The 22,139-nt window shown below is 41.5% G+C and overlaps 1 protein-coding gene across 1 annotated transcript in view; it reads right to left on the reverse strand.

Annotated features, from left to right (window-relative positions):
* MUC19 (mucin 19, oligomeric) overlaps nucleotides 1–22,139 on the reverse strand; it is a 199,886-nt gene that overhangs the window by 87,997 nt on the left and 89,750 nt on the right. Inside the window, exons 32-39 of the mRNA XM_056569863.1 lie at nucleotides 21,744–21,767; nucleotides 16,892–16,915; nucleotides 16,757–16,780; nucleotides 15,018–15,041; nucleotides 14,885–14,908; nucleotides 13,009–13,032; nucleotides 12,874–12,897; nucleotides 8,699–8,722 (exon numbers count right to left, since the gene is read on the reverse strand). Of these exons, the coding sequence (XP_056425838.1) occupies nucleotides 8,699–8,722; nucleotides 12,874–12,897; nucleotides 13,009–13,032; nucleotides 14,885–14,908; nucleotides 15,018–15,041; nucleotides 16,757–16,780; nucleotides 16,892–16,915; nucleotides 21,744–21,767 (192 nt within the window). The remainder of the gene's footprint in view (nucleotides 1–8,698; nucleotides 8,723–12,873; nucleotides 12,898–13,008; nucleotides 13,033–14,884; nucleotides 14,909–15,017; nucleotides 15,042–16,756; nucleotides 16,781–16,891; nucleotides 16,916–21,743; nucleotides 21,768–22,139) is intronic.

A 22,139-nucleotide genomic window follows, 5' to 3' on the forward strand; every position in this document is an offset into this window, starting at 1 on the left:
TCGGCGGTGTACAATTCACCGCCAATCACCTGCCGTTGCTGGGGAGCGGTGACAATACTGTTATATTATATCTATATATTATATAATAGGCAATCGTCCAGCCAATAGCAGTGCGGCAGAGGAGGGGTTAACGGTCCCCCCCCCGACCCCCTAATAGGTCATCAAAGGTCCTATTAGGGTCTGATCCCTGACCCCGGGTCCTATTGGTGGTTCAGGGAGCTGCGTGCGCCATCCATTTTTTTTTTGCCCGCAGCTTTTTTCTCTTTTAATAACCCCCCCCTGACCCCTAATACGTCCCCCAGGGTCCTATTAGGGTCTGATCCCTTACCCCGGGTCCTATTAGGGGTTAAGGGAGCTGCGTTTGCCACCCCTTTTTTTTTTGGCCGCAGCTTTATATTTCTTTCCATTACTGCTATTACACTTTTTACAGAAAGCACCACACACTACATACTTCCCCGCCCCCCCCTGCACACACACACTCCCCCCGCCACTGCCCCCCCCGCCACAGTAGAAAAAAGGCGATGGCCCGCCGGGCATTTTCGGCAGTGGAGGCTTACGCCTTTTTAGCCTCCGACTCCGAATCTGCCAGTGAGGACGAGGAAGATCCTACATTTTTGTGTTCTTCCTCGCCCTCCTCATCTAGTAGTGATGATGAGTCCCCTGTATGGCGGCAGAGACGCCGCCAGGTGAGGCCACGCACCCCCCATGAGAGTGACCCAGTGGCCGACACTAGTACGAGTGGCAATGCCGCTCGTAATAGGAGTCCGGCGCCCCAGACAAGTGTACCGGAGCCCCCTTCCGGTGACCCTGTCTGGAGCCCCCCAAAGGGTTATCAGCCAAATATTCCTGAGTTTGTTGGCGACTCAGGAATCCGGATTGACCATGCTGGCTTCACTGATCTGGACTTTTTAACGTTTTTTTCAGTGACAGCCTGGTCAATCACATGGTGGAGCAAACGAATGCCCAGCAGCTCATTGCCCACCACCCCAATTCGCTTTTGGCCAGGCCCAATGAATGGCGCGCCATTGATGCAGCGGAAATTTGGGGCCTCACGCAGCATATGGGCCTGGACAAAAAACCAAGTGCTCGTCATTACTGGAGTGGGGACGTCCTCTATCAGATCCAGCTTTACAGTATGGCGATGATACAGCGGCGGTTCGAGGCCATTTGGAAATGCCTGCATTATGCAGATAATGCGGCATGTCCGCCCCGAGGTGATCCTGCCCATTACCGGCTTTACAAAGTCAAGCCGGTCATTGATCACTTTGGGGCCAAATTTTTGGAGGCCTACGTACCACTCAGGGACCTCTTGGTAGATGAGTCTCTCATCAGTTTTAAGGGGAGATTCATCTTCCGCCAGTATATTCCCTCGAAGCGGGCGCGGTATGGCGTGAAACTCTACAAACTTTGCGAGAGTACCTCCATATACACGCGCAAGTTTAGAGTATATGAGGGACGAGATTCCCGTATTGAACCCCCAGAATGTCCCCCCACTCTGGGTGTTAGCAGGAAACTCGTTTGGAACCTTGAGCACCCATTGCTGGATAAGGGTTTTCACATGTACGTGGATAACTTTTATACCAGCATCCCTCTGTTCAAATCCCTTTCCGCCAGATCCACGTCCGCTTGTGGGAGCGTGCAGAAGAACCAGAGAAGCCTCCCTCTAAATTTTGCTAAGACGTCTATCCCCAAGGGTGATTCCCATGCCCTCACTCATGATAACCTGTTGTTGGTGAAGTATAAGGATAAGAGGGATGTCCTTATGCTCACCACTATTCATGGGAACGACAGCACCCCTGTCACTGTGCGAGGTACCGTGGGAATGGTCCTCAAGCCCGACTGTATTCTGGACTGCAATCTGTATATGGGGGGAGTTGATCTCTCAGATCAAGTCCTCAAGCCATACAACGTCATGCGGAAAACACGGGCAGGGTACAAAAAAGTTGCGGTCTACTTGGTATAGGTAAAACGCTTTTGTACTATCCCAGTACGCTGGCAACACAGGGACATTCCTCCAGTACCAAGAAGAAGTCCTAAGGTTCCTGATCTTTGCTGACCGGGAAAGATCAGGCCGGACTTCCCAAGGGTCTGGAGTTATAGGCGCCAGGATCGTCCCAGACCAGCACTTTCCAGGTGAGGTCCCCCCCCCCCCCCAGTGGAAAGAAGGGATGATCCCAGAAAAAATGCAGAGTGTGTTATAGGAAGGGGAGATGGAGGGACACCACCATTCAGTGTGACACTTGCCCAGATAATCCGGGCCTCTGCATAGGCTGCTTCAGGGAGTATCACACTTCCATGGAGCCCAAAATTTTCCCTTTTTATTTGAATTTTCCATAATTTGACCTATGTACCAAGTCCAGAGTACATTCCAAAATATAACCCCCATAAATCACTAAATTGCCCCAAAAAAACTTTAAAAAAACCTGATAAGACCTCTGGGGGTATTTTGTCAAAAATGGGTCATAGGTCACTGAGTCACTATCATCGGGGACTTTTTCTGTTGCCTCAAATGTGCAGCGCTCTCTCTCCACCTGAGCGGGTGCGCATTTGAGGCAACAGGTTAGGGACGGCCACACACATCACATTCCCAAAATGATGATTCAGAGCATAGGGTTTGCTTCCAAAAAGCCAAATGTGACTACTCCTCTTCTGAGACTTGTAGTGCGCCAGCAGAGCACTTTTCCCCATCATATAGGGTGTTTTCTGAATCGGGAGAAATTGGGCTTCAAATTTTGAGGGGTATTTCTGCTATTACCCTTTTTAAAAATGTAAAATTTTTGGGAAAACAAGCATTTTATGTAATTTTTAATTTTTTTTTTTACATTTGCAAAAGTCGTGAAACCCCTGTGGGGTTCACTTAATTCCTTGTTATGTTCCCCGAGGGGTCTAGTTTCCAAAATATAATGTCATTAGTTTTTTTTTTTTTGCTGTCCTGGCACCATAGGGGCTTCCTAAATGCTGCATGCCGCCAGAGCAAAATTTGCTTCCAAAAAGCAAAATGTGACTACTCCTCTTCTGAGACCTGTAGTGCGCCAGCAGAGCATTTTTCACCCCCACATGGGGTGTTTTCTGAATCGGGAGAAATTGGGCTTAACATTTTGGGGGATATTTTCTGCTTTAACCCTTTGTAAAAATGTAAAATTTTTGGGAAAACAAGCATTTTATGTAAATTTTTTTTTTTTACATTTGCAAAAGTAATGAAACACCTGTGGAGTATTAAGGCTAACTTAATTCCTTGAGATGTTCCCCGAGGGGTCTTGTTTCCAAAATTATATGCCATGTGTTTTTTTGTTGCTGTTTTGGCACCCTAGGGGCTTCCTAAAGGTGACATGCCCCCCAAAAACCATTTCAGAAAAATGTTCTCTCCAAAATCCCCTTAAACAATTTACATAGACATATGAGGCATGTGCTTACTCGAGAGAAATTGAGCTACAAATACCGGTAAAAATGTTCTCCTCTTACCCCTTGCAAAAATTCAAAAATTGGGTCTACAAGAATATGCAAGTGTAAAAAATGAAGATTTTGAATTTTCTCCTTCACTTTACTGCTATTCCTGTGAAACACCTAAAGGGTTAAAACACTTACTGAATGTCATTTTGAATACTTTGGGGGTGTAGTTTTTAGAATGGGGTCATTTATGGGGTATTTCTAATATGAAGACCCTTCAAATCCCCTTCAAAACTGAACTGGTCCCTTAAAAATAGTGAGTTTGAAAATTTTGTGAAAAATTTGAAAATTGCTGCTGAACTTTGAAGCTCTCTGGTGTCTTCCAAAAGTAAAAACTCATCAATTTTATGATGCAAACATAAAGTAGACATATTGTATATGTGATCAAAACATTTTTTATTTTGAATGTCCATTTTCCTTACAAGCAGTGAGCTTCAAATTTAGAAAAAGGCAAAATTTTCATTTTTTTCATCAAATTTTGGGATTTTTCATCATGAAAGGATGCAAGTTGCCACAAAATGTTACCACTATGTTAAAGTAGAATATGTCACGAAAAAACTATCTCGGAATCAGAATGATAACTAAAAGCATTCCAGAGTTATTAATGTTTAAAGTGACAGTGGTCAGATGTTCAAAAAACGCCCTGGTCTTAAGGTGTAAAATGGCCTGGTCTTTAAGGGGATAAATTCAGTTTTACCATAAGGAAAACCTGGGATATAGCCTAAAAATGATAATATGATTTTTAACTAATCATTCTATGAAATAACAGCTTGATTTATAAAAAAAAAAGTGATGTTATAGAAATGTTAAGATTTTTAACCTCTTCAGGACCCATGACGTATGGATACGTCATCACACCCTGGGTCTTAAGGACCCATGACGTATGCATACGTCATGTCTTTTCCAGGTCTCCGGCGCTCACCCGGCGGAGATCGGAAGCGGATCCCTGCTGAAATCCTTCAGCAGGGATCCAGGGCAAACGCCGAGGGGGGCCATGTAGGCCACCCATGTTGGCGATCGCCGCAAATCGCAAGGGAAATCGCCCTTGCGATCTGCGGCGCCCAGTAATTTCGCATGATCCCGGCTGTCACAGACAGCCAGGACCATGCTGAAGACTAGGAGCGAGGTGGCAAGCCTGCCACCTGCTCCGATCCCCTGCGATTCTTCGGTTAGTTAACCAACCAATCGCAGGGGGGGGGGGGGGGCGGTTACTTCCTCCCGTCCTGCCCGGCCCCTGGATGTCCGGAGAGGACGGGAGGAAGACCGGAGGACGCGGCGGGGGACGGGGGAGTGCTGTGACCCGGCCCCGGTACTTACCTCGTCCCTGAAGACCCGGATCCTGGCGAGGAAGATGGCGGCGGCGGCGACAGGTGAGTAGATCTTCAGCCGCGGTCGGACCCTTTACAGCAATGCACGTCGCCGTAAAGCGACATGCATTGCTGTATTGGGACCCTATATACTACAACTCCCAGCATGCCCAGACAGCCCTTGGCATCTGGGCATGCTGGGAGTTGCAGTTTTGCAACATCTGGAGGTCCACAGTTTGGAGACCACTGTGCCCTTCCAGATGTTGCAAAACTACACATCCTCAGCATGCCCTTACTGTACAGGCATGCTGGGAGTTGTAGTTCTGTAACATCTGGCCCTTCAGATGTTGCAGAACTACAACTCCCAGCATGCCTGGATAAGGGTCTGGAGTTATAGGCGCCAGGATCGTCCCAGGCCAGCACTTTCCAGGTGAGGTCCTCCCCCCCCCCACCCCCCAGTGGAAAGAAGGGATGATCCCAGAAAAAATGCAGAGTGTGTTACAGGAAGGGGAGATGGAGGGACACCACCATTCAGTGTGACACTTGCCCAGATAATCCGGGCCTCTGCATAGGCTGCTTCAGGGAGTATCACACTTCCATGGAGCCCAAAATTTTCCCTTTTTATTTGAATTTTCCATAATTTGACCAATGTACCAAGCCTAGAGTACATTCCAAAATATAACCCCCATAAATCACTAAATTGGCCAAAAAAAACTTTAAAAAAAAACCTGATAAGACCTCTGGGGGTGTTTTGTCAAAAATTAGTCATAGGTCACTGAGTCACTATCATCGGGGACTTTTTATGTTGCCTCAAATGTGCAGCGCTCTCTCTCCACCTGAGCGGGTGCGCATTTGAGGCAACAGGTTAGGGACGGCCACACACATCACATTCCCAAAATGATGATTCAGAGCATAGGGTTTGCTTCCAAAAAGCCAAATGTGACTACTCCTCTTCTGAGACTTGTAGTGCGCCAGCAGAGCACTTTTCCCCATCATATGGGGTGTTTTCTGAATCGGGAGAAATTGGGCTTCAAATTTTGAGGGGTATTTCTGCTATTACCCTTTTTAAAAATGTAAAATTTTTGGGAAAACAAGCATTTTATGTAATTTTTTTTTTTTTTACATTTGCAAAAGTCGTGAAACCCCTGTGGGGTTCACTTAATTCCTTGTTACGTTCCCTGAGGGGTCTAGTTTCCAAAATATAATGTCATTAGGTTTTTTTTTTTTTGCTGTCCTGGCACCATAGGGGCTTCCTAAATGCTGCATGCCCCCAGAGCAAAATTTGCTTCCAAAAAGCAAAATGTGACTACTCCTCTTCTGAGACCTGTAGTGCGCCAGCAGAGCACTTTTCACCCCCACATGGGGTGTTTTCTGAATCGGGAGAAATTGGGCTTAAAATTTTGGGGGGTATTTTCTGCTTTAACCCTTTGTAAAAATGTAAAATTTTGGGGAAAACAAGCATTTTATGTAAATTTTTTTTTTTTTACATTTGCAAAAGTAATGAAACACCTGTGGGGTATTAAGGCTAACTTAATTCCTTGATACGTTCCCCGAGGGGTCTTGTTTCCAAAATGATATGCCATGTGTTTTTTTTGTTGCTGTTTTGGCACCCTAGGGGCTTCCTAAAGGTGACATGCCCCCCAAAAACCATTTCAGAAAAATGTTCTCCCCAAAATCCCCTTAAACAATTTACATAGACATATGAGGCATGTGCTTACTCGATAGAAATTGAGCTACAAATACCGGTTAAAATTTTCTCCTCTTACCCCTTGCAAAAATTCAAAAATTGGGTCTACAAGAAAATGCAAGTGTAAAAAATGAAGATTTTGAATTTTCTCCTTCACTTTGCTGCTATTCCTGTGAAACACCTAAAGGGTTAAAACACTTACTGAATGTCATTTTGAATACTTTGGGGGTGTAGTTTTTATAATGGGGTCATTTATGGGGTATTTCTAATATGAAGACCCTTCAAATCCCCTTCAAAACTGAACTGGTCCCTTAAAAATAGTGAGTTTGAAAATTGTGTGAAAAATTTGAAAATTGCTGCTGAACTTTGAAGCTCTCTGGTGTCTTCCAAAAGTAAAAACTCATCAATTTTATGATGCAAACATAAAGTAGACATATTGTATATGTGATCAAAACATTTTTTATTTTGAATATCCATTTTCCTTACAAGCAGTGAGCTTCAAATTTAGAAAAAGGCAAAATTTTCTTTTTTTTCATCAAATTTTGGGATTTTTCATCATGAAAGGATGCAAGTTGCCACAAAATGTTACCACTATGTTAAAGTAGAATATGTCACGAAAAAACAATCTCGGAATCAGAATGATAACTAAAAGCATTCCAGAGTTATTAATGTTTAAAGTGACAGTGGTCAGATGTTCAAAAAACGCCCTGGTCTTAAGGTGTAAAATGGCCTGGTCTTTAAGGGGATAAATTCAGTTTTACCATAAGGAAAACCTGGGATATAGCCTAAAAATGATAATATGATTTTTAACTAATCATTCTATGAAATAACAGCTTGATATATATAAAAAAAGTGATGTTATAGAAATGTTAAGATTTTTAACCTCTTCAGGACCCATGACGTATGGATACGTCATCACACCCTGGGTCTTAAGGACCCATGACGTATGCATACGTCATGTCTTTTCCTGGTCTCCGGCGCTCACCCGGCGGAGATCGGAAGCGGATCCCTGCTGAAATCCTTCAGCAGGGATCCAGGGCAAACGCCGAGGGGGGCCATGTAGGCCACCCATGTTGGCGATCGCCGCAAATCGCAAGGGAAATCGCCCTTGCGATCTGCGACGCCCAGTAATTTCGCATGATCCCGGCTGTCACAGACAACCAGGACCATGCTGAAGACTAGGAGCGAGGTGGCAAGCCTGCCACCTGCTCCGATCCCCTGCGATTCTTCGGTTAGTTAACCAACCAATCGCAGGGGGGGGGGGCGGTTACTTCCTCCCGTCCTGCCCGGCCCCTGGATGTCCGGAGAGGACGGGAGGAAGACCGGAGGACGCGGCGGGGGACGGGGGAGTGCTGGGGACGGGCCCCGGTACTTACCTCGTCCCTGAAGACCCGGATCCCGGCGAGGAAGATGGCGGCGGCAGCGACAGGTGAGTAGATCTTGAGCCGCGGTCGGGCCCTTTACAGCAATGCACGTCGCCGTAAAGCGACATGCATTGCTGTATTGGTACCCTATATACTACAACTCCCAGCATGCCCAGACAGCCCTTGGCATCTGGGCATGCTGGGAGTTGCAGTTTTGCAACATCTGGAGGTCCACAGTTTGGAGACCACTGTGCCCTTCCAGATGTTGCAAAACTACACATCCTCAGCATGCCCTTACTGTACAGGCATGCTGGGAGTTGTAGTTCTGTAACATCTGGCCCTTCAGATGTTGCAGAACTACAACTCCCAGCATGCCTGGACAGTTTTGGCATACTGGGAGTTGTAGTTTTGAAACATCTGGAAGGGCACAGATTAGGAACCACTGTATTAGTGGTCTGCAAACTGTAGTCCTCCAGATGTTGCAAACTACAACTCCAAGCATGCTGGGAGTTGTAGTTCGGCAACATCTGGCTCTAAAGATGTTGCCGAACTACTACTCCCAGCATGCCTGAGAATGTTTGGGAGTTGTGGTTTTGCAACAACTTGAGGCACACTGGTTGGGAAACATTGTCTGTTTCCTAACTCAGTGTTTCCCAACCCGTGTGCCTCCAGCTGTTGCAAAACTATAACTACCAGCATGCACTGATAGACTGTGCATGCTGGGAGTTGTAGTTTTGCAACAGCTGAATATGTCACGAAAAAACAATCTCGGAATCAGAATGATAACTAAAAGCATTCCAGAGTTATTAATGTTTAAAGTGACAGTGTGCAAAAAATGGCCGGGTCCTAAGGTGTAAAATGGCTGGGTCCTTAAGGGGTTAACTTTGTTTTACCTTCTGGTGTTTCTGGGTAGTAGACTGAAAGAATGATAAAATAAATAAATAAAACATAAATCTATGGCTATGTTTAAACAGTGTTTTTTTAGGCTTATTTTATCCATAAAAATGAAATAAAAATTGTATTCCGATTTTTTTTAACATTAATGTGCTCTATGTAAGTAAATGAGAAAATGGTTGTTCACACAATATGTAAAGAATGTGGATACATGCTTTAGAGTGGCATAAATAAGTGACATATCACTTATTTTCACCATGTCTGACAGTTAACTATCCTATACCTATAACATATTCAATCTGGTTAGGTAGCTTTTAAATTAACAAAAAAAAAAAAAAACTTGGAACAAGTATAGATTAGCCTTATAAACTATAAGTGATACTTCTTTAAAAAAAAAAGTAAAACATGGATAAATATCGAAAAGTATAAGAAAAGAAAATTATCTGATATTGGTATAAAAAGGTTGCAGTGTACTATGTTTTACCAGAGTCAGTTACTCCTACATATACTAGAATATTTGAGAACAGAAAAACAAAATAATTTTTTGCAATATTTAGAATACTATTGTTTTTTAAATATGATTAAAAATACATAAATAAACAGCACTATGAAAGTCTCTAGTGGAATATCAAGAAGGATATAGAAAAGTTCTAAAAATAAGACTTGGAAATTCTGGAGTCAGCATGGCAGGTATCTTAGAAACATAGATTCTTTTCTAATTTTAAAGTATGTAGAGACTGTTTCACTATTTGTTTAAACATGTACACCCCCTTTAAAGTTTCATTTTCGTTTTCGGGTTTACTAAGATTTATTTGTTATGTCTAAAAATGAAACACAAAAATATTACATCTTTCAAAATTTTTGATTAGATAATAGTAACATAGTATATAAAGTGTTACTTTGCATACTTAACCTCTTAAGGACCAAGGACGTACGGGGACGTCCCCGCACCCTGGGCTTTAAGGACCCAGGACGTCCCCGTGTGTCCTGGCGTTTTCCGGTCTCTGCCGCTCGCCGGGCAGAGATCGGAACAGCATGCCTGCTGAAATGCTTCAGCCGGCATCCAGGGCAAACGCCGAGGGGGGGCATGTAGGCCCCCCATGTCGGCGATCGCCGCAAATCACAAGGGAAATCGCCCTTGCGATCTGCGGCGATACCGGGCTGATCGGGTCTCTGGGACCCGACCACTCGGTAATTTCGCATGATCCCGGCTGTCACAGCCAGGACCATGCTAAAGAATAGGAGCGAGGTGGCAAGCCGGCCACCTTCTCCTATTCCCTGCGATCCATCGGTTAGTTAACCGACCAATCGCAGGAGGGGGGGCGGTTACTTCCTCCCTTCCTGCCCGTCCGGAGAGGACGGGAGGAAGACCGGAGGACGCGGAGGGGGACGGGGGAGTGCTGGGGACCGGCCCCGGAACTTACCTCGTCCCTGAAGACCCAGATCCAGACGATGAAGATGGCGGCGGCGGCGACAGGTGAGTATATCTTCAGCCGCGGTCGGGCCCTTTACAGCAATGCACGTCGCCGTAAAGCGACATGCATTGCTGTATTGGGACCCTGTAAACTACAACTCCTAGCATGCCCAGACATGCTGGGAGTTGCAGTTCGGCAACATCTGGCTCTAAAGATGTTGCCGAACTACTACTCCCAGCATGTCTGAGAATGTTTGGGAGTTGTGGTTTTGCAACAGCTGGAGGCACACTGGTTGGGAAACATTGTTTCCTAACTCAGTGTTTCCCAACCCATGTGCCTCCAGCTGTTGCTCCAGCCCTGTCGTATTTCAAGGCAACAGTTTAGGGACACATACGGGGTATCGCCGTACTTCGGAGAAATTGCCTAACAAATCTTGGGGGGGTATTTTCTCCTTTCACCCCTTATGAAAAGGTGAAGTTGGGGTCTACACCAGTATGTTAGTGTAAAAAAATTAACTTTTTACACTAACATGCTGGTGTTGCCCTATACTTTTCATTTTGACAAGAGGTAAAGGGGGAAAAAGCCCCCTAAAATTTGTAACGCAATTTCTCCCGAGTACGGAGATACCACATATGTGTGCGCAAAGTTCTCTGGGGGCGCACAACAAGGCCCAGAAGGGAGAGTGCGCCATGTACATTTGAGGTGATTTGCACAGGGGTGGCTGATTGTTACAGCGGTTTTGACAAATGCAAAAAAAAAAAAAAAAAACACATGTGACCCCATTTCGGAAACTACACCCCTCACGGAATGTAATGAGGGGTGCAGTGAGAATTTACACCCCACTGGTGTCTGACAGATCTTTGGAAGAGTGGGCTGTGCAAATTAAAAATGTTGTACAGCCCACTGTTCCAAAGATATGACAGACACCAGTGGGGAGTAAATGCTCACTTTACACCTTGTTACATTCCGCAAGGGGTCTAGTTTCCAAAATGGTATGCCATGTGGGGGTTATTTTGTTGTCCTGGCACCATATGGGCTTCCTAAATGCGACATGCCCCCCGAGCAAAATTTGCTCTCAAAAAGCCAAATATGATTCCTTCTCTTCTGAGCATTGTAGTTCGCCCGTAGTGCACTTCAGGTCAACTTATGGGGTACCTCCATACTCAGAAGAGATGGGGTTACAAATTTTGGGGGGTATTTTCTGCTATTAACCCTTGCAAAAATGTGAAATTTGGGGGGGAAACACACCTTTTAGTGATTTTTTTTTTTTACGTATGCAAAAGTCGTGAAACCCCTGTGGGGTATTAAGCCTCACTTTATTTCTTGTTACATTCCAAAATGGGTCTAATTTCCAAAATGGTATGCGATGTGGTTTTTTTTTGCTGTCCTGGCACCAGAGGGGCTTCCTAAATGCGACATGCCCCCGAGCAAAATTTGCTCTCAAAAAGCCAAATAGGACTCCTTCTCTTCTGAGCATTGTAGTTCACCCATAGTACACCTCAGGTCAACTTATGGGGTACCTCCATACTGAGAAGAGATGGGGTTACAATGTTTGGGGGGTATTTTCTGCTATTAACCCTTGCAAAAATGTGAAATTTGGGGGGAAACACACATTTAAGTGAAATTTTATTTTTAATTTTTTACAAATGCAAAAGTCGTGAAACAACTGTGGGGTATTAAGGCTCACTTTATTCCTTGTTACGTACCTCAAGGGGTCTAGTTTCCAAAATGGTATGCCATGTGGGGGATTTTTGCTGTTCTGGCACCATAGGGGCTTCCTAAATGCAACATGCCCCCTAAAAACCATTTTAAAAAAACGTACTCTCCAAAATCCCCTTGTCGCTCCTTCACTTCTGAGCCCTCTACTGCGCCCGCCGAACACTTTACATAGACATATGAGGTATGTGCTTACTCGAGAGAAATTGGGCTACAAATATAAGTATACATTTTCTCCTTTTACCCCTTGTAAAAATTCAAAAATTGGGTCTACAAGAACATGCGAGTGAAAAAAATGGAGATTGTGAATTTTCTCCTTCACTTTGCTGTTATTCCTGTGAAACACCTAAAGGGTTAAAACGCTGACTGAATGTCATTTTGAATACTTTGGGGGGTGCAGTTTTTATAATGGGGTCATTTGTGGGCTATTTCTAATATGAAGACCCTTCAAATCCACTTCAAACCTGAACTGGTCCCTGAAAAATTGTGAGTTTGGAAATTTTGTGAAAAATTTGAAAATTGCTGCTGAACTTTGAAGCCCTCTGGTGTCTTCCAAAAGTAAAAACACGTAAATTTAATGATGCAAACATAAAGTAGACATATTGTATATGTGAATAAAAAAAAATTATTTGGAATATCCATTTTCCTTACAAGCAGAGAGCTTCAAAGTTAGAAAAATGCAAAATTTTCACATTTTTCATCAAATTTTGGGATTTTTCACCAAGAAAGGATGCAAGATACCACAAAATTTTACCACTATGTTAAAGTAGAATATGTCACGAAAAAACAATCTCGGAATCAGAATGATAACTAAAAGCATTCCAGAGTTATTAATGTTTAAAGTGACAGTGGTCAGATGTGCAAAAAATGGCCGGGTCCTGAGGTGTAAAATGGCTGGGTCCTTAAGGGGTTAAAATGATAACACATAGAAGAGCAGATGGATCTGGCTTTTGAAATGGGAAGTTAATGGTTCAGAAAACTTTCAGATATCATTTAAACACTGATGCTACAAAAGTAAAGTAAGATATTGAATTCAGTTTTACCTTCTGGAAAACCTGGGATATAACCTAAAAATGATAATATGAATTTTAAATAATCATTCTATGAAATAAGAGCTTGACATATATAAAAAAAAAAGTGATGTTATAGAAATGTTAAGATTTTTAACTTTGTTTTACCTTCTGGTGTTTCTGGGTAGTAGACTGAAAGAATGATAAAATAAATAAATAAAACATCATTCTATGGCTATGCTTAAACAGTGTTTTTTTAGGCTTATTTTATTCATAAAAATGAAATCAAAATTGTATTCCAATTTTTTTTAACATTAATGTGCTCCATGTAAGTCTATGAGAAAATGGTTGTTCACACAATATGCAAAGAATGTGGATACATGCTTTAGAGTGGCACAAATAAGGGACATATCACTTATTTTCACCATGTCTGACAGTTAACTATCCTATACCTATAACATATTCAATCTGGTTAGGTAGCTTTTAAATTAAAAAAAAAAAAACTTGGAACAAGTATAGATTAGCCTTTTAAACTATAAGTGATATTTCTTTAAAAAAAAAAAAATTACTAAGTAAAACATGGATAAATATTGAAAAGTATAAGAAAAGAAAATTATTTGATATTGGTATAGAAAGGTTGCAGTGTACTATGTTTTACCAGAGTCAGTTACTCCTACATATACTAGAATATTTGAGAACAGAAAAACAAAATCATTTTTTGCAATATTTAGAATACAGTGACCCTCCGACTTATGATGGCCCTGACATATGATCATTTCAACATATGATGGCCTCTCAGAGCCCATTGTATGTTGAAGGCAGCATCGACATATGATGCTGCTGTGTGTCGGGGCCATCATACAAACAGCTATCTGACAGCGCTGACAACTTCAGCAACTGACAGATAGTTGTTTAATGTGCCCCGTGTGTCCCGTTCTGCCCCCTGTTACTCACATGCTGTCCTGCTAACTCATGCAGGCTTCCACTGTGAGCTCCGTGTAAGCCCCCCCCCCAGTGCAGCCATAGCCAATAGCCTGCAGCATCTTGCTGCAGGTATCCAATGAGCTGCTGGCTGCCCTCCCCTTCCTTTCCTATAGAGCTGTAGTTGGCAGGATCGTAATGGAGGACTTTCTGTCCTCCCTGAAGGTATTTAAAGAACTGTACAGTACTGTATGCGATGTCACACATCACATACAATACATATACACACTATACACCCCATACGTCAATGTTTCCCTATCAGTGTGCCTCCAGCTGTTGCAAAACTATAACTCCCAGCATGCCCAGACAGTCAATGGCTGTACATGCATGCTGGGAGTTGGAGTTGTGCAAGAGCTGGAGGCACCCTGGTTTGTTAAACACTCCCCATACACTCCACATACAATGGTCATCCCAGAACCAATTAGCAGTTTCCCATAGAGATATGTGTTAAACATACAATGGTTCCGAGGCCCCAGAACCAATTACCATTTTTACATAGACATATGTACTCGACATATGATGGTTTCAACATATGATGGTTCTCCTGGAACCAATTAATATCATATGTTGAGGGACCACTGTACTATTGTTTTTTAAATATGATTAAAAATACATAAATAAACAGCACTATGAAAGTCTCTAGTGGAATATCAAGAAGGATATAGAAAAGTTCTAAAAATAAGACTTGGAAATTCTGGAGTCAGCATGGCAGGTATCTTAGAAACATAGATTCTTTTCTAATTTTAAAGTATGTAGAGACTGTTTCACTATTTGTTTAAACATGTACACCCCCTTTAAAGTTTCATTTTCGTTTACGGGTTTACTAAGATTTATTTGTTATGTCTAAAAATGAAACACAAAAATATGACATCTTTCTAAATTTTTGATTAGATAATAGTAACATAGTATATAAAGTGTTACTTTGCATACTTAAAATGATAACACATAGAAGAGCAGATGGATCTGGCTTTTGAAATGGGAAGTTAATGGTTCAGAAAACTTTCAGATATCATTTAAACACTGATGCTACAAAAGTAAAGTAAGATATTGAATTCAGTTTTACCTTCTGGAAAACCTGGGATATAACCTAAAAATGATAATATGAATTTTAAATAATCATTCTATGAAATAAGAGCTTGACATATATAAAAAAAAGTGATGTTATAGAAATGTTAAGATTTGTAACTTTGTTTTACCTTCTGGTGTTTCTGGGTAGTAGACTGAAAGAATGATAAAATAAATAAATAAATAAAACATCATTCTATGGCTATGCTTAAACAGTGTTTTTTAGGCTTATTTTATTCATAAAAATGAAATCAAAATTGTATTCCGATTTTTTTTAACATTAATGTGCTCTATGTAAGTCTATGAGAAAATGGTTGTTCACACAATATGCAAAGAATGTGGATACATAATTTAGAGTGGCACAAATAAGGGACATATCACTTATTTTCACAATGTCTGACAGTTAACTATCCTATATCTATAACATATTTGTTATGATTCGGCTAGCTGGATGTGGATCCTCTGTGAGGGATTGGCGTGGACTGTGTCGGTGGACCGGTTCTAGGTTGCTACTGGTATTCACCAGAGCCCGCCGCAAAGCGGGATGGGCTTGCTGCGGCGGTAGCAACCAGGTCGTCTCCACCGACAACGGCTCAACCTCGCTGACTGCTGTGAAGGCGTGGGACAGAAGGACTAGACAGAGGCAAGGTCAGACGTAGCAGAAGGTCGGGGCAGGTGGCAAGGTTCGTAGTCAATGGCGATAGCAGAAGATCTGGAACACAGGCTTTGGACAACACTAAACGCTTTCTCTGGCACAAGGCAACAAGATCCGGCAAGGAAGGAAAGGGGAAGTGAGGTTATATGAGCAGGGAGCAGGTGGAGGCTAATTAGACTGATTGGGCCAGGCAACAATCATTGGTGCACTGGCCCTTTAAATCTTAGAGAGCTGGCGCGCGCGCGCCCTAGAGAGCGGAGCCGCGCGCGCCAGAACGTGACACAAGGGGACCGGGACGGGTAAGTGGCTTGGGATGCGATTCGCGAGCGGGCGCGTCCCACTATGCGAATCGCATCCCCATCGTGAATGTCAGTGCAGCGCTCCCGGTCAGCGGGTCTGACCGGGGCGCTGCAGAGAGGAGAACACCCGTAGCGCTCGGCGTAACAATATTCAATCTGGTTAGGTAACTTTTAAATTAACAAAAAAAAAAAAACAACTTGGAACAAGTATAGATTAGCCTTTTAAACTACAAGTGATATTTCTTTAAAAAATTTACTAAGTAAAACATGGATAAATATCTAAAAGTATAAGAAAAGAAAATAATTTGATATTGGTATAAAAAGGTTGCAGTGTACTATGCTTTACCAGAGTCAGTTACTCCTACATATACTAGAATATTTGAGAACAGAAAAACTAAATCATTTTTTGCAATATTTAGAATACTATTGTTTTTTAAATATGATTAAAAATACATAAATAAACAGCACTATGAAAGTCTCTAGTGGAATATCAAGAAGGATATAGAAAAGTTCTAAAAATGAGACTTTGAAATTCTGGAGTCAGCATGGCTGGTATCTTAGAAACATAGATTCTTTTCTAATTTTAAAGTATGTAGAGACTGTTTCACTATTTGTTTAAACATGTACACCCCCTTTATAGTTTCATTTTCGTTTTCGGGTTTACAAAGTTTTATTTGTTATGTCTAAAAATGAAACACAAAAATATTACATCTTTCTAAATTTTTGATTAGATTATAGTAACATAGTATATAAAGTGTTACTTTGCATACTTAAAATGATAACACATAGAAGAGCAGATGGATCTGGCTTTTGAAATGGGAAGTTAATGGTTCAGAAAACTTTCAGATATCATTTAACTCCTTAAGGAAAACACTGATGCTACAAAAGTAAAGTAAAATATTGAATTCAGTTTTACCTTCTGGAAAACCTGGGGTATAGCCTAAAAATGATAATATGAATTTTAAATAATCATTCTATGAAATAAGAGCTTGACATAAATAAAAAAAAAAGTGATGTTATAGAAATGTTAAGATTTTTAACTTTGTTTTACCTTCTGGTGTTTCTGGGTAGTAGACTGAAAGAATGATAAAATAAATAAATAAAACATCATTCTATGGCTATGTTTAAACAATGTTTTTTTAGGCTTATTTTATTCATAAAAATGAAATCAAAATTGTATTCCGATGTTTTTTAACATTAATGTGCTCTATGATAAAAATGGTTGTTCACACAATATGTAAAGAATGTGGATACATGCTTTAGAGTGGCATAAAAATGTGACATGTCACTTATTTTCACCATGTCTGACAGTTAACTATCCTAAATCTACAGGGTAGGCCATTTATATGGATACACCTTAATAAAATGGCAATGGTTGGTGATATTAACTTCATGTTTGTGGCACATTAGTATATGTGAGGGGGGAAACTTTTCAAGATGGGTGGTGAACATGGTGGCCATTTTTGAAGTTGGCCATTTTGAATCCAACTTTAGTTTTTTCAATAGGAACAGGGTCATGTGACACATTCAAACTTATTGGGAATTTTACAAGAAAAACAATGATGTGCTTGGATTTAACGTAACTTTAATCTTTCCTGAGTTATTTACAAGTTTCTGCCCACTTATAAAATGTGTTCAATGTGCTGCCCATTGTGTTGGATTGTCAATGCAATGCTCTTCTCCCACTCTTCACACTCCGATAGCAACACCGCAGGAGAAATGCTAGCACAGGCTTCCAGTATCCGTAGTTTCAGGTGCTGCACATTTCGTATCTTCACAGCATAGACAATTGCCTTCAGATGGCCCCAAAGATAAAAGTCTAAGGGGGTCAGATCAGGAGACCTTGGGGGCTATTCAACTGGCCCACGACGACCAATCCACTTTCCACACCCATAATGTGGTGGTGCAATATCTTGCTGGAAAACTCAGGGAATGTGCCAGCTTCAGTGCATAAAGAGGGAAACACAACATCATGTAGCAATTTTGGATATCCAGTGGCCTACATGATGATGTGTTTCCCGATCTGACCCCCTTAAACTTTTATCTTTGGGGTCATCTGAAGGCAATTGTCTATGCTGTGAAGATACGAGATGTGCAGCACCTGAAACTACGAATACTGGAAGCCTGTGCTAGCATTTCTCCTGCGGTGTTGCTATCAGTGTGTGAAGAGTGGGAAAAGAGGGTTGCATTGACAATCCAACACAATGGGCAGCACATTGATCACACTTTATAAGTCATCAGAAACTTGTAAATAACTCATGAAAGAATAAAGTTATGTTAAAACCAAGCACATCCTTGTTTTTCTTGTAAAATTCCCAATAAGTTTGATGTGTCACATGACCCTGTTCCTATTGAAAAAACAAAAGTTGGATTCAAAATGGCCAACTTCAAAATGGCCACCATGTTCACCACCCATCTTGAAAAGTTCCCCCTCTCACATATACTAATGTGCCACAAACAGGAAGTTAATATCACCAACCATTCCCATTTTTATTAAGGCGTATCCATATAAATGGCCCACCCTGTAGATTTAGGATAGTTAACTGTCAGATATGGTGAAAATAAGTGACATGTCACATTTTTATGCCACTCTAAAGCATGTATCCACATTCTTTACATATTGTGTGAACAACCATTTTTATCATAGACTTACTTACTTACTTACTAATGTGCCACAAACAGGAAGTTAATATCACCAACCATTCCCATTTTATTAAGGTGTATCCATATAAATGGCCCACCCTGTATAACATATTCAATCTGGTTAGGTAGCTTTTAAATTAACAAAAAAAAAGAAAAACAACTTGGAACAAGTATAGATTAGCTGTTTAAACTATAAGTGATATTTCTTTAAAAAAAATAATAAGTAAAATATGGATAAATATCTAAAAGTATAATAAAAGAAATATAATTTCATAATGGTATAAAAAGGTTCCATTGTACTATGTTTTACAGGAGTCAGTTACTCCTACGTATACTAGAATATTTGAGAACAGAAAACCAAAACATTTTTTGCAATATTTAGAATACTATTGTTTTTTAATTAAGTTTGGCTGAGAAAAGCTGGGCAGGCACTATTGCTGGTTTTAAGGGGTTAATATGGTAGGAAGGCTAAAGAAACAATGAGTGGCGCAGGAGTGCATGGATAGTGACAAGCCGGGGGTGCAGATCCGTATAAAGGTATAGCAAATGCATTACTGAATAGAAAAATGTAGATCACACTCACCCGGTGTAGTTAAAACGTCCTCTTTATTAGATCATTTCTTAAAACATGTCCGAGGTGGGATAGAGAGATGCGGTCAGCATAAGCTGACCATGGCTTGAGAAAAAGGGCTGAACCGCGAAAGGAGCGCTGCCTCGCCTCGGCCAGTCAGTCAGCTTATGCTGACCACATCTCTCTATCCCACCTCGGACATGTTTTAAGAAATTATCTAATAAAGAGGACGTTTTAACTACACCGGGTGAGTGCGATCTTCATTTTTCTATTCAGTACTGCTATTGTTTTTTAAATTGGATAAAAAATACAGAAATAAACAGCACAATGAAAGTTTCTAGTGGAATATCAAGAAGTATGCAGAAAAGTTCTAAAAACTAGACTTGGAAATTCTCAAGTCAGCATGGCAGGTATATTAGAAACGTAGATTCTTTTATAATTTTAAAGTATGTACCGACTGTTTCACTATTTGTTTAAACAGGTACACCCCTTTTATAGTTTTATTTTCGTTTAAGGTTAAGTAAGATGTATTTGTTGTGTCTAAATATGAAACACCAAAATATTACATCTTCCTACATTTTTGATTAGATAATAGTAATGTAGTATACAAAAGTGTTACTTTGCATATTTAACCCCTTAAGGACGCAGGGTTTTTCAGTTTTTGCATTTTCATTTTTTCCTCCTTACCTTTTAAAAATCATAACCCTTTAAATTTTCCACGTAAAAATCCATATTAAGACTTATTTTTTGCATCACCAATTCTACTTTGTAGTGACATTAGTCATTTTATCCAAAAATCCACGGCAAAAAAGAAAAAAAAAATCATTGTTCAACAAAATTGAAGAAAAAACGCAATTTTGAAATTTTTTCGGGGCTATTTTGGTAAAAATGACACCTTATCATTATTCTGTAGGTCCATACGGTTAAAATGGTACCCTAATTATATAGGTTTAATTTTTCGTACTTCTGGAAAAAAATCATAACTACATGCAGGAAAATTTACACGTTTAATGTCCTCTTCTGACCTCTATAATTTTTCCACGTATAGGGAGGTATGAGGGCTCATTTTTTGCGCCGTGATTTGAAGTTTTTATCTGTGCCATTTTTCTTTTGATTAGACTTTTTGATCACTTTTTATAAATTTTTTAATGGTATAAAAAGTGACCAAAAATACGCTTTTTGGGACTTTGGATTTTTTTTTGTGTATGCCATTGACCGTGCGGATTAAGTAACAATATATTTTTATAGTTCGGACATTTACACATGTGGCAATACCACATATGTTTATTTTTATTTACACTGTTTTATTTTTTTTATGGGAAAAGGGGGGTGATTCAAACTTTTATTAGGGAAGGGGTGTTATGATTCGGCTAACTGGGTGTGGATCCTCTGTGTCAGCGAGGGATTGGCGTGGACCGTGTCGGTGGACCGGTTCTAGGTTGCTACTGGTATTCACCAGAGCCCACCGCAAAGCGGGATGGTCTTGCTGTGGGGGTAGCAACCAGGTCGTATCCACCGGCAACGGCTCAACCTCGCTGACTGCTGAGAAGGCGTGGGACAGAAGGACTAGACAGAGGCAAGGTCAGACGTAGCAGAAGGTTGGGGCAGGCGGCAAGATTTGTAGTCAATGGAAATAGCAGAAGGTCTGGAACACAGGCTTTGGACAACACTAAACGCTTTCTCTGGCACAAGGCAACAAGATCCGGCAAGGAAGTGAAGGGGAAGTGAGGTTATATGAGCAGGGAACAGGTGGAGGCTAATTAGACTGATTGGGCCAGGCACCAATCATTGGTGCACTTGCCCTTTAAAACTTAGAGAGCTGGCGCGCGCGCGCCGTAAGGAGCGGAGCCGCGCGTGCCAGGACGTGACAGCCGGGGACCGGGACAGGTGAGTGACTTGGGATGCGATTCGCGAGCGGGCGCGTCCCGCTATGCGAATCGCATCCCCGCCGGCAGTGTCAGTGCAGCGCTCCTGGTCAGCAGGTCTGACCGGGGCGCTGCAGAGAGAGCAACGCCGCGAGCGCTCCGGGGAGGAGCAGGGACCCGGAGCGCTCGGCGTAACAAGGGGTTAAATTATCTTTATTAACACTTTTTTTTACTTTTTGTTTTTGCAATGTTATAGCCCCCATAGGGGCCTATAACATTACATACACTGATCTTTCACACAGATCACACGCCTGTGATCAGTGTTATCGGCGCTTGACTGCTCCTGTCTGGATCTCAGGCACGGACACCGAGGAAGCAGGCAGGGTCCCTCCCGGTGTCCCGTAAGTTGTTCGGGATGCCACGATTTCACCACGGCGGTCCCGAACAGCCTGACTGAGCAGCCGGGATAGTTTCACTTTCGCTTCAGAAGTGGCGGTCAGCTTTGATTGCCGCGTCTGAAGGGTTAATACAGGGCATCACTGCAATTGGTGATGTCCTGTATTATCCGCGGGTCCCGGCCATTGATGGCCGCTAGGACGGACCCGATACGACGCAGGGTCACCGCGTGACCCCGCGGCGTATCGCGGGAGCCGGCAGAGGACGTAAATATACGTCCTTCATCATTAAGGAGTTAAAATAGTAACTCATAGAAGAGCAGATGTATTTGGTTTTAGAAATGGGAAGTTAAAAGTTCAGAAAACTTTCAGATATCATTTAAACACTGATGCTACAAAAGTAAAGGAAGATATTAAATTCAGTTTTACCTTCTGGGAAACCTGGGATATTGCCTAAAAAAATCATGATAATATGAATTTTAAATAATCATTCTATGACATAACAGTTTGACATATAAAAAAAAAGAAGTGACATTATAGAAATGTTAAGATTTTTATCATAGTTTTACCTCCTGCTATTTCTGGGTAGTAGACAAAAAAAAAAAATTAGAAAATAAATAAATAAAACATCATTCTATTCCTATGTTCACACAGTGTTTTTTAGGCATACTTAATTACAAAAATGTAATCCAAATTGTATTCCCATTTTATACAGTGCGGATCAAAAGTTTGGGCACCCCAGGTAAACATTTGTATTAATGTGCATAAAGAAGCCAAGGAAAGATGGAAACATCTCCAAAAGGCATAACATTACAGATTAGACAT

Source organism: Hyla sarda, chromosome 4, assembly GCF_029499605.1.
Source record: "Hyla sarda isolate aHylSar1 chromosome 4, aHylSar1.hap1, whole genome shotgun sequence".
NCBI lineage: Eukaryota > Metazoa > Chordata > Amphibia > Anura > Hylidae > Hyla > Hyla sarda.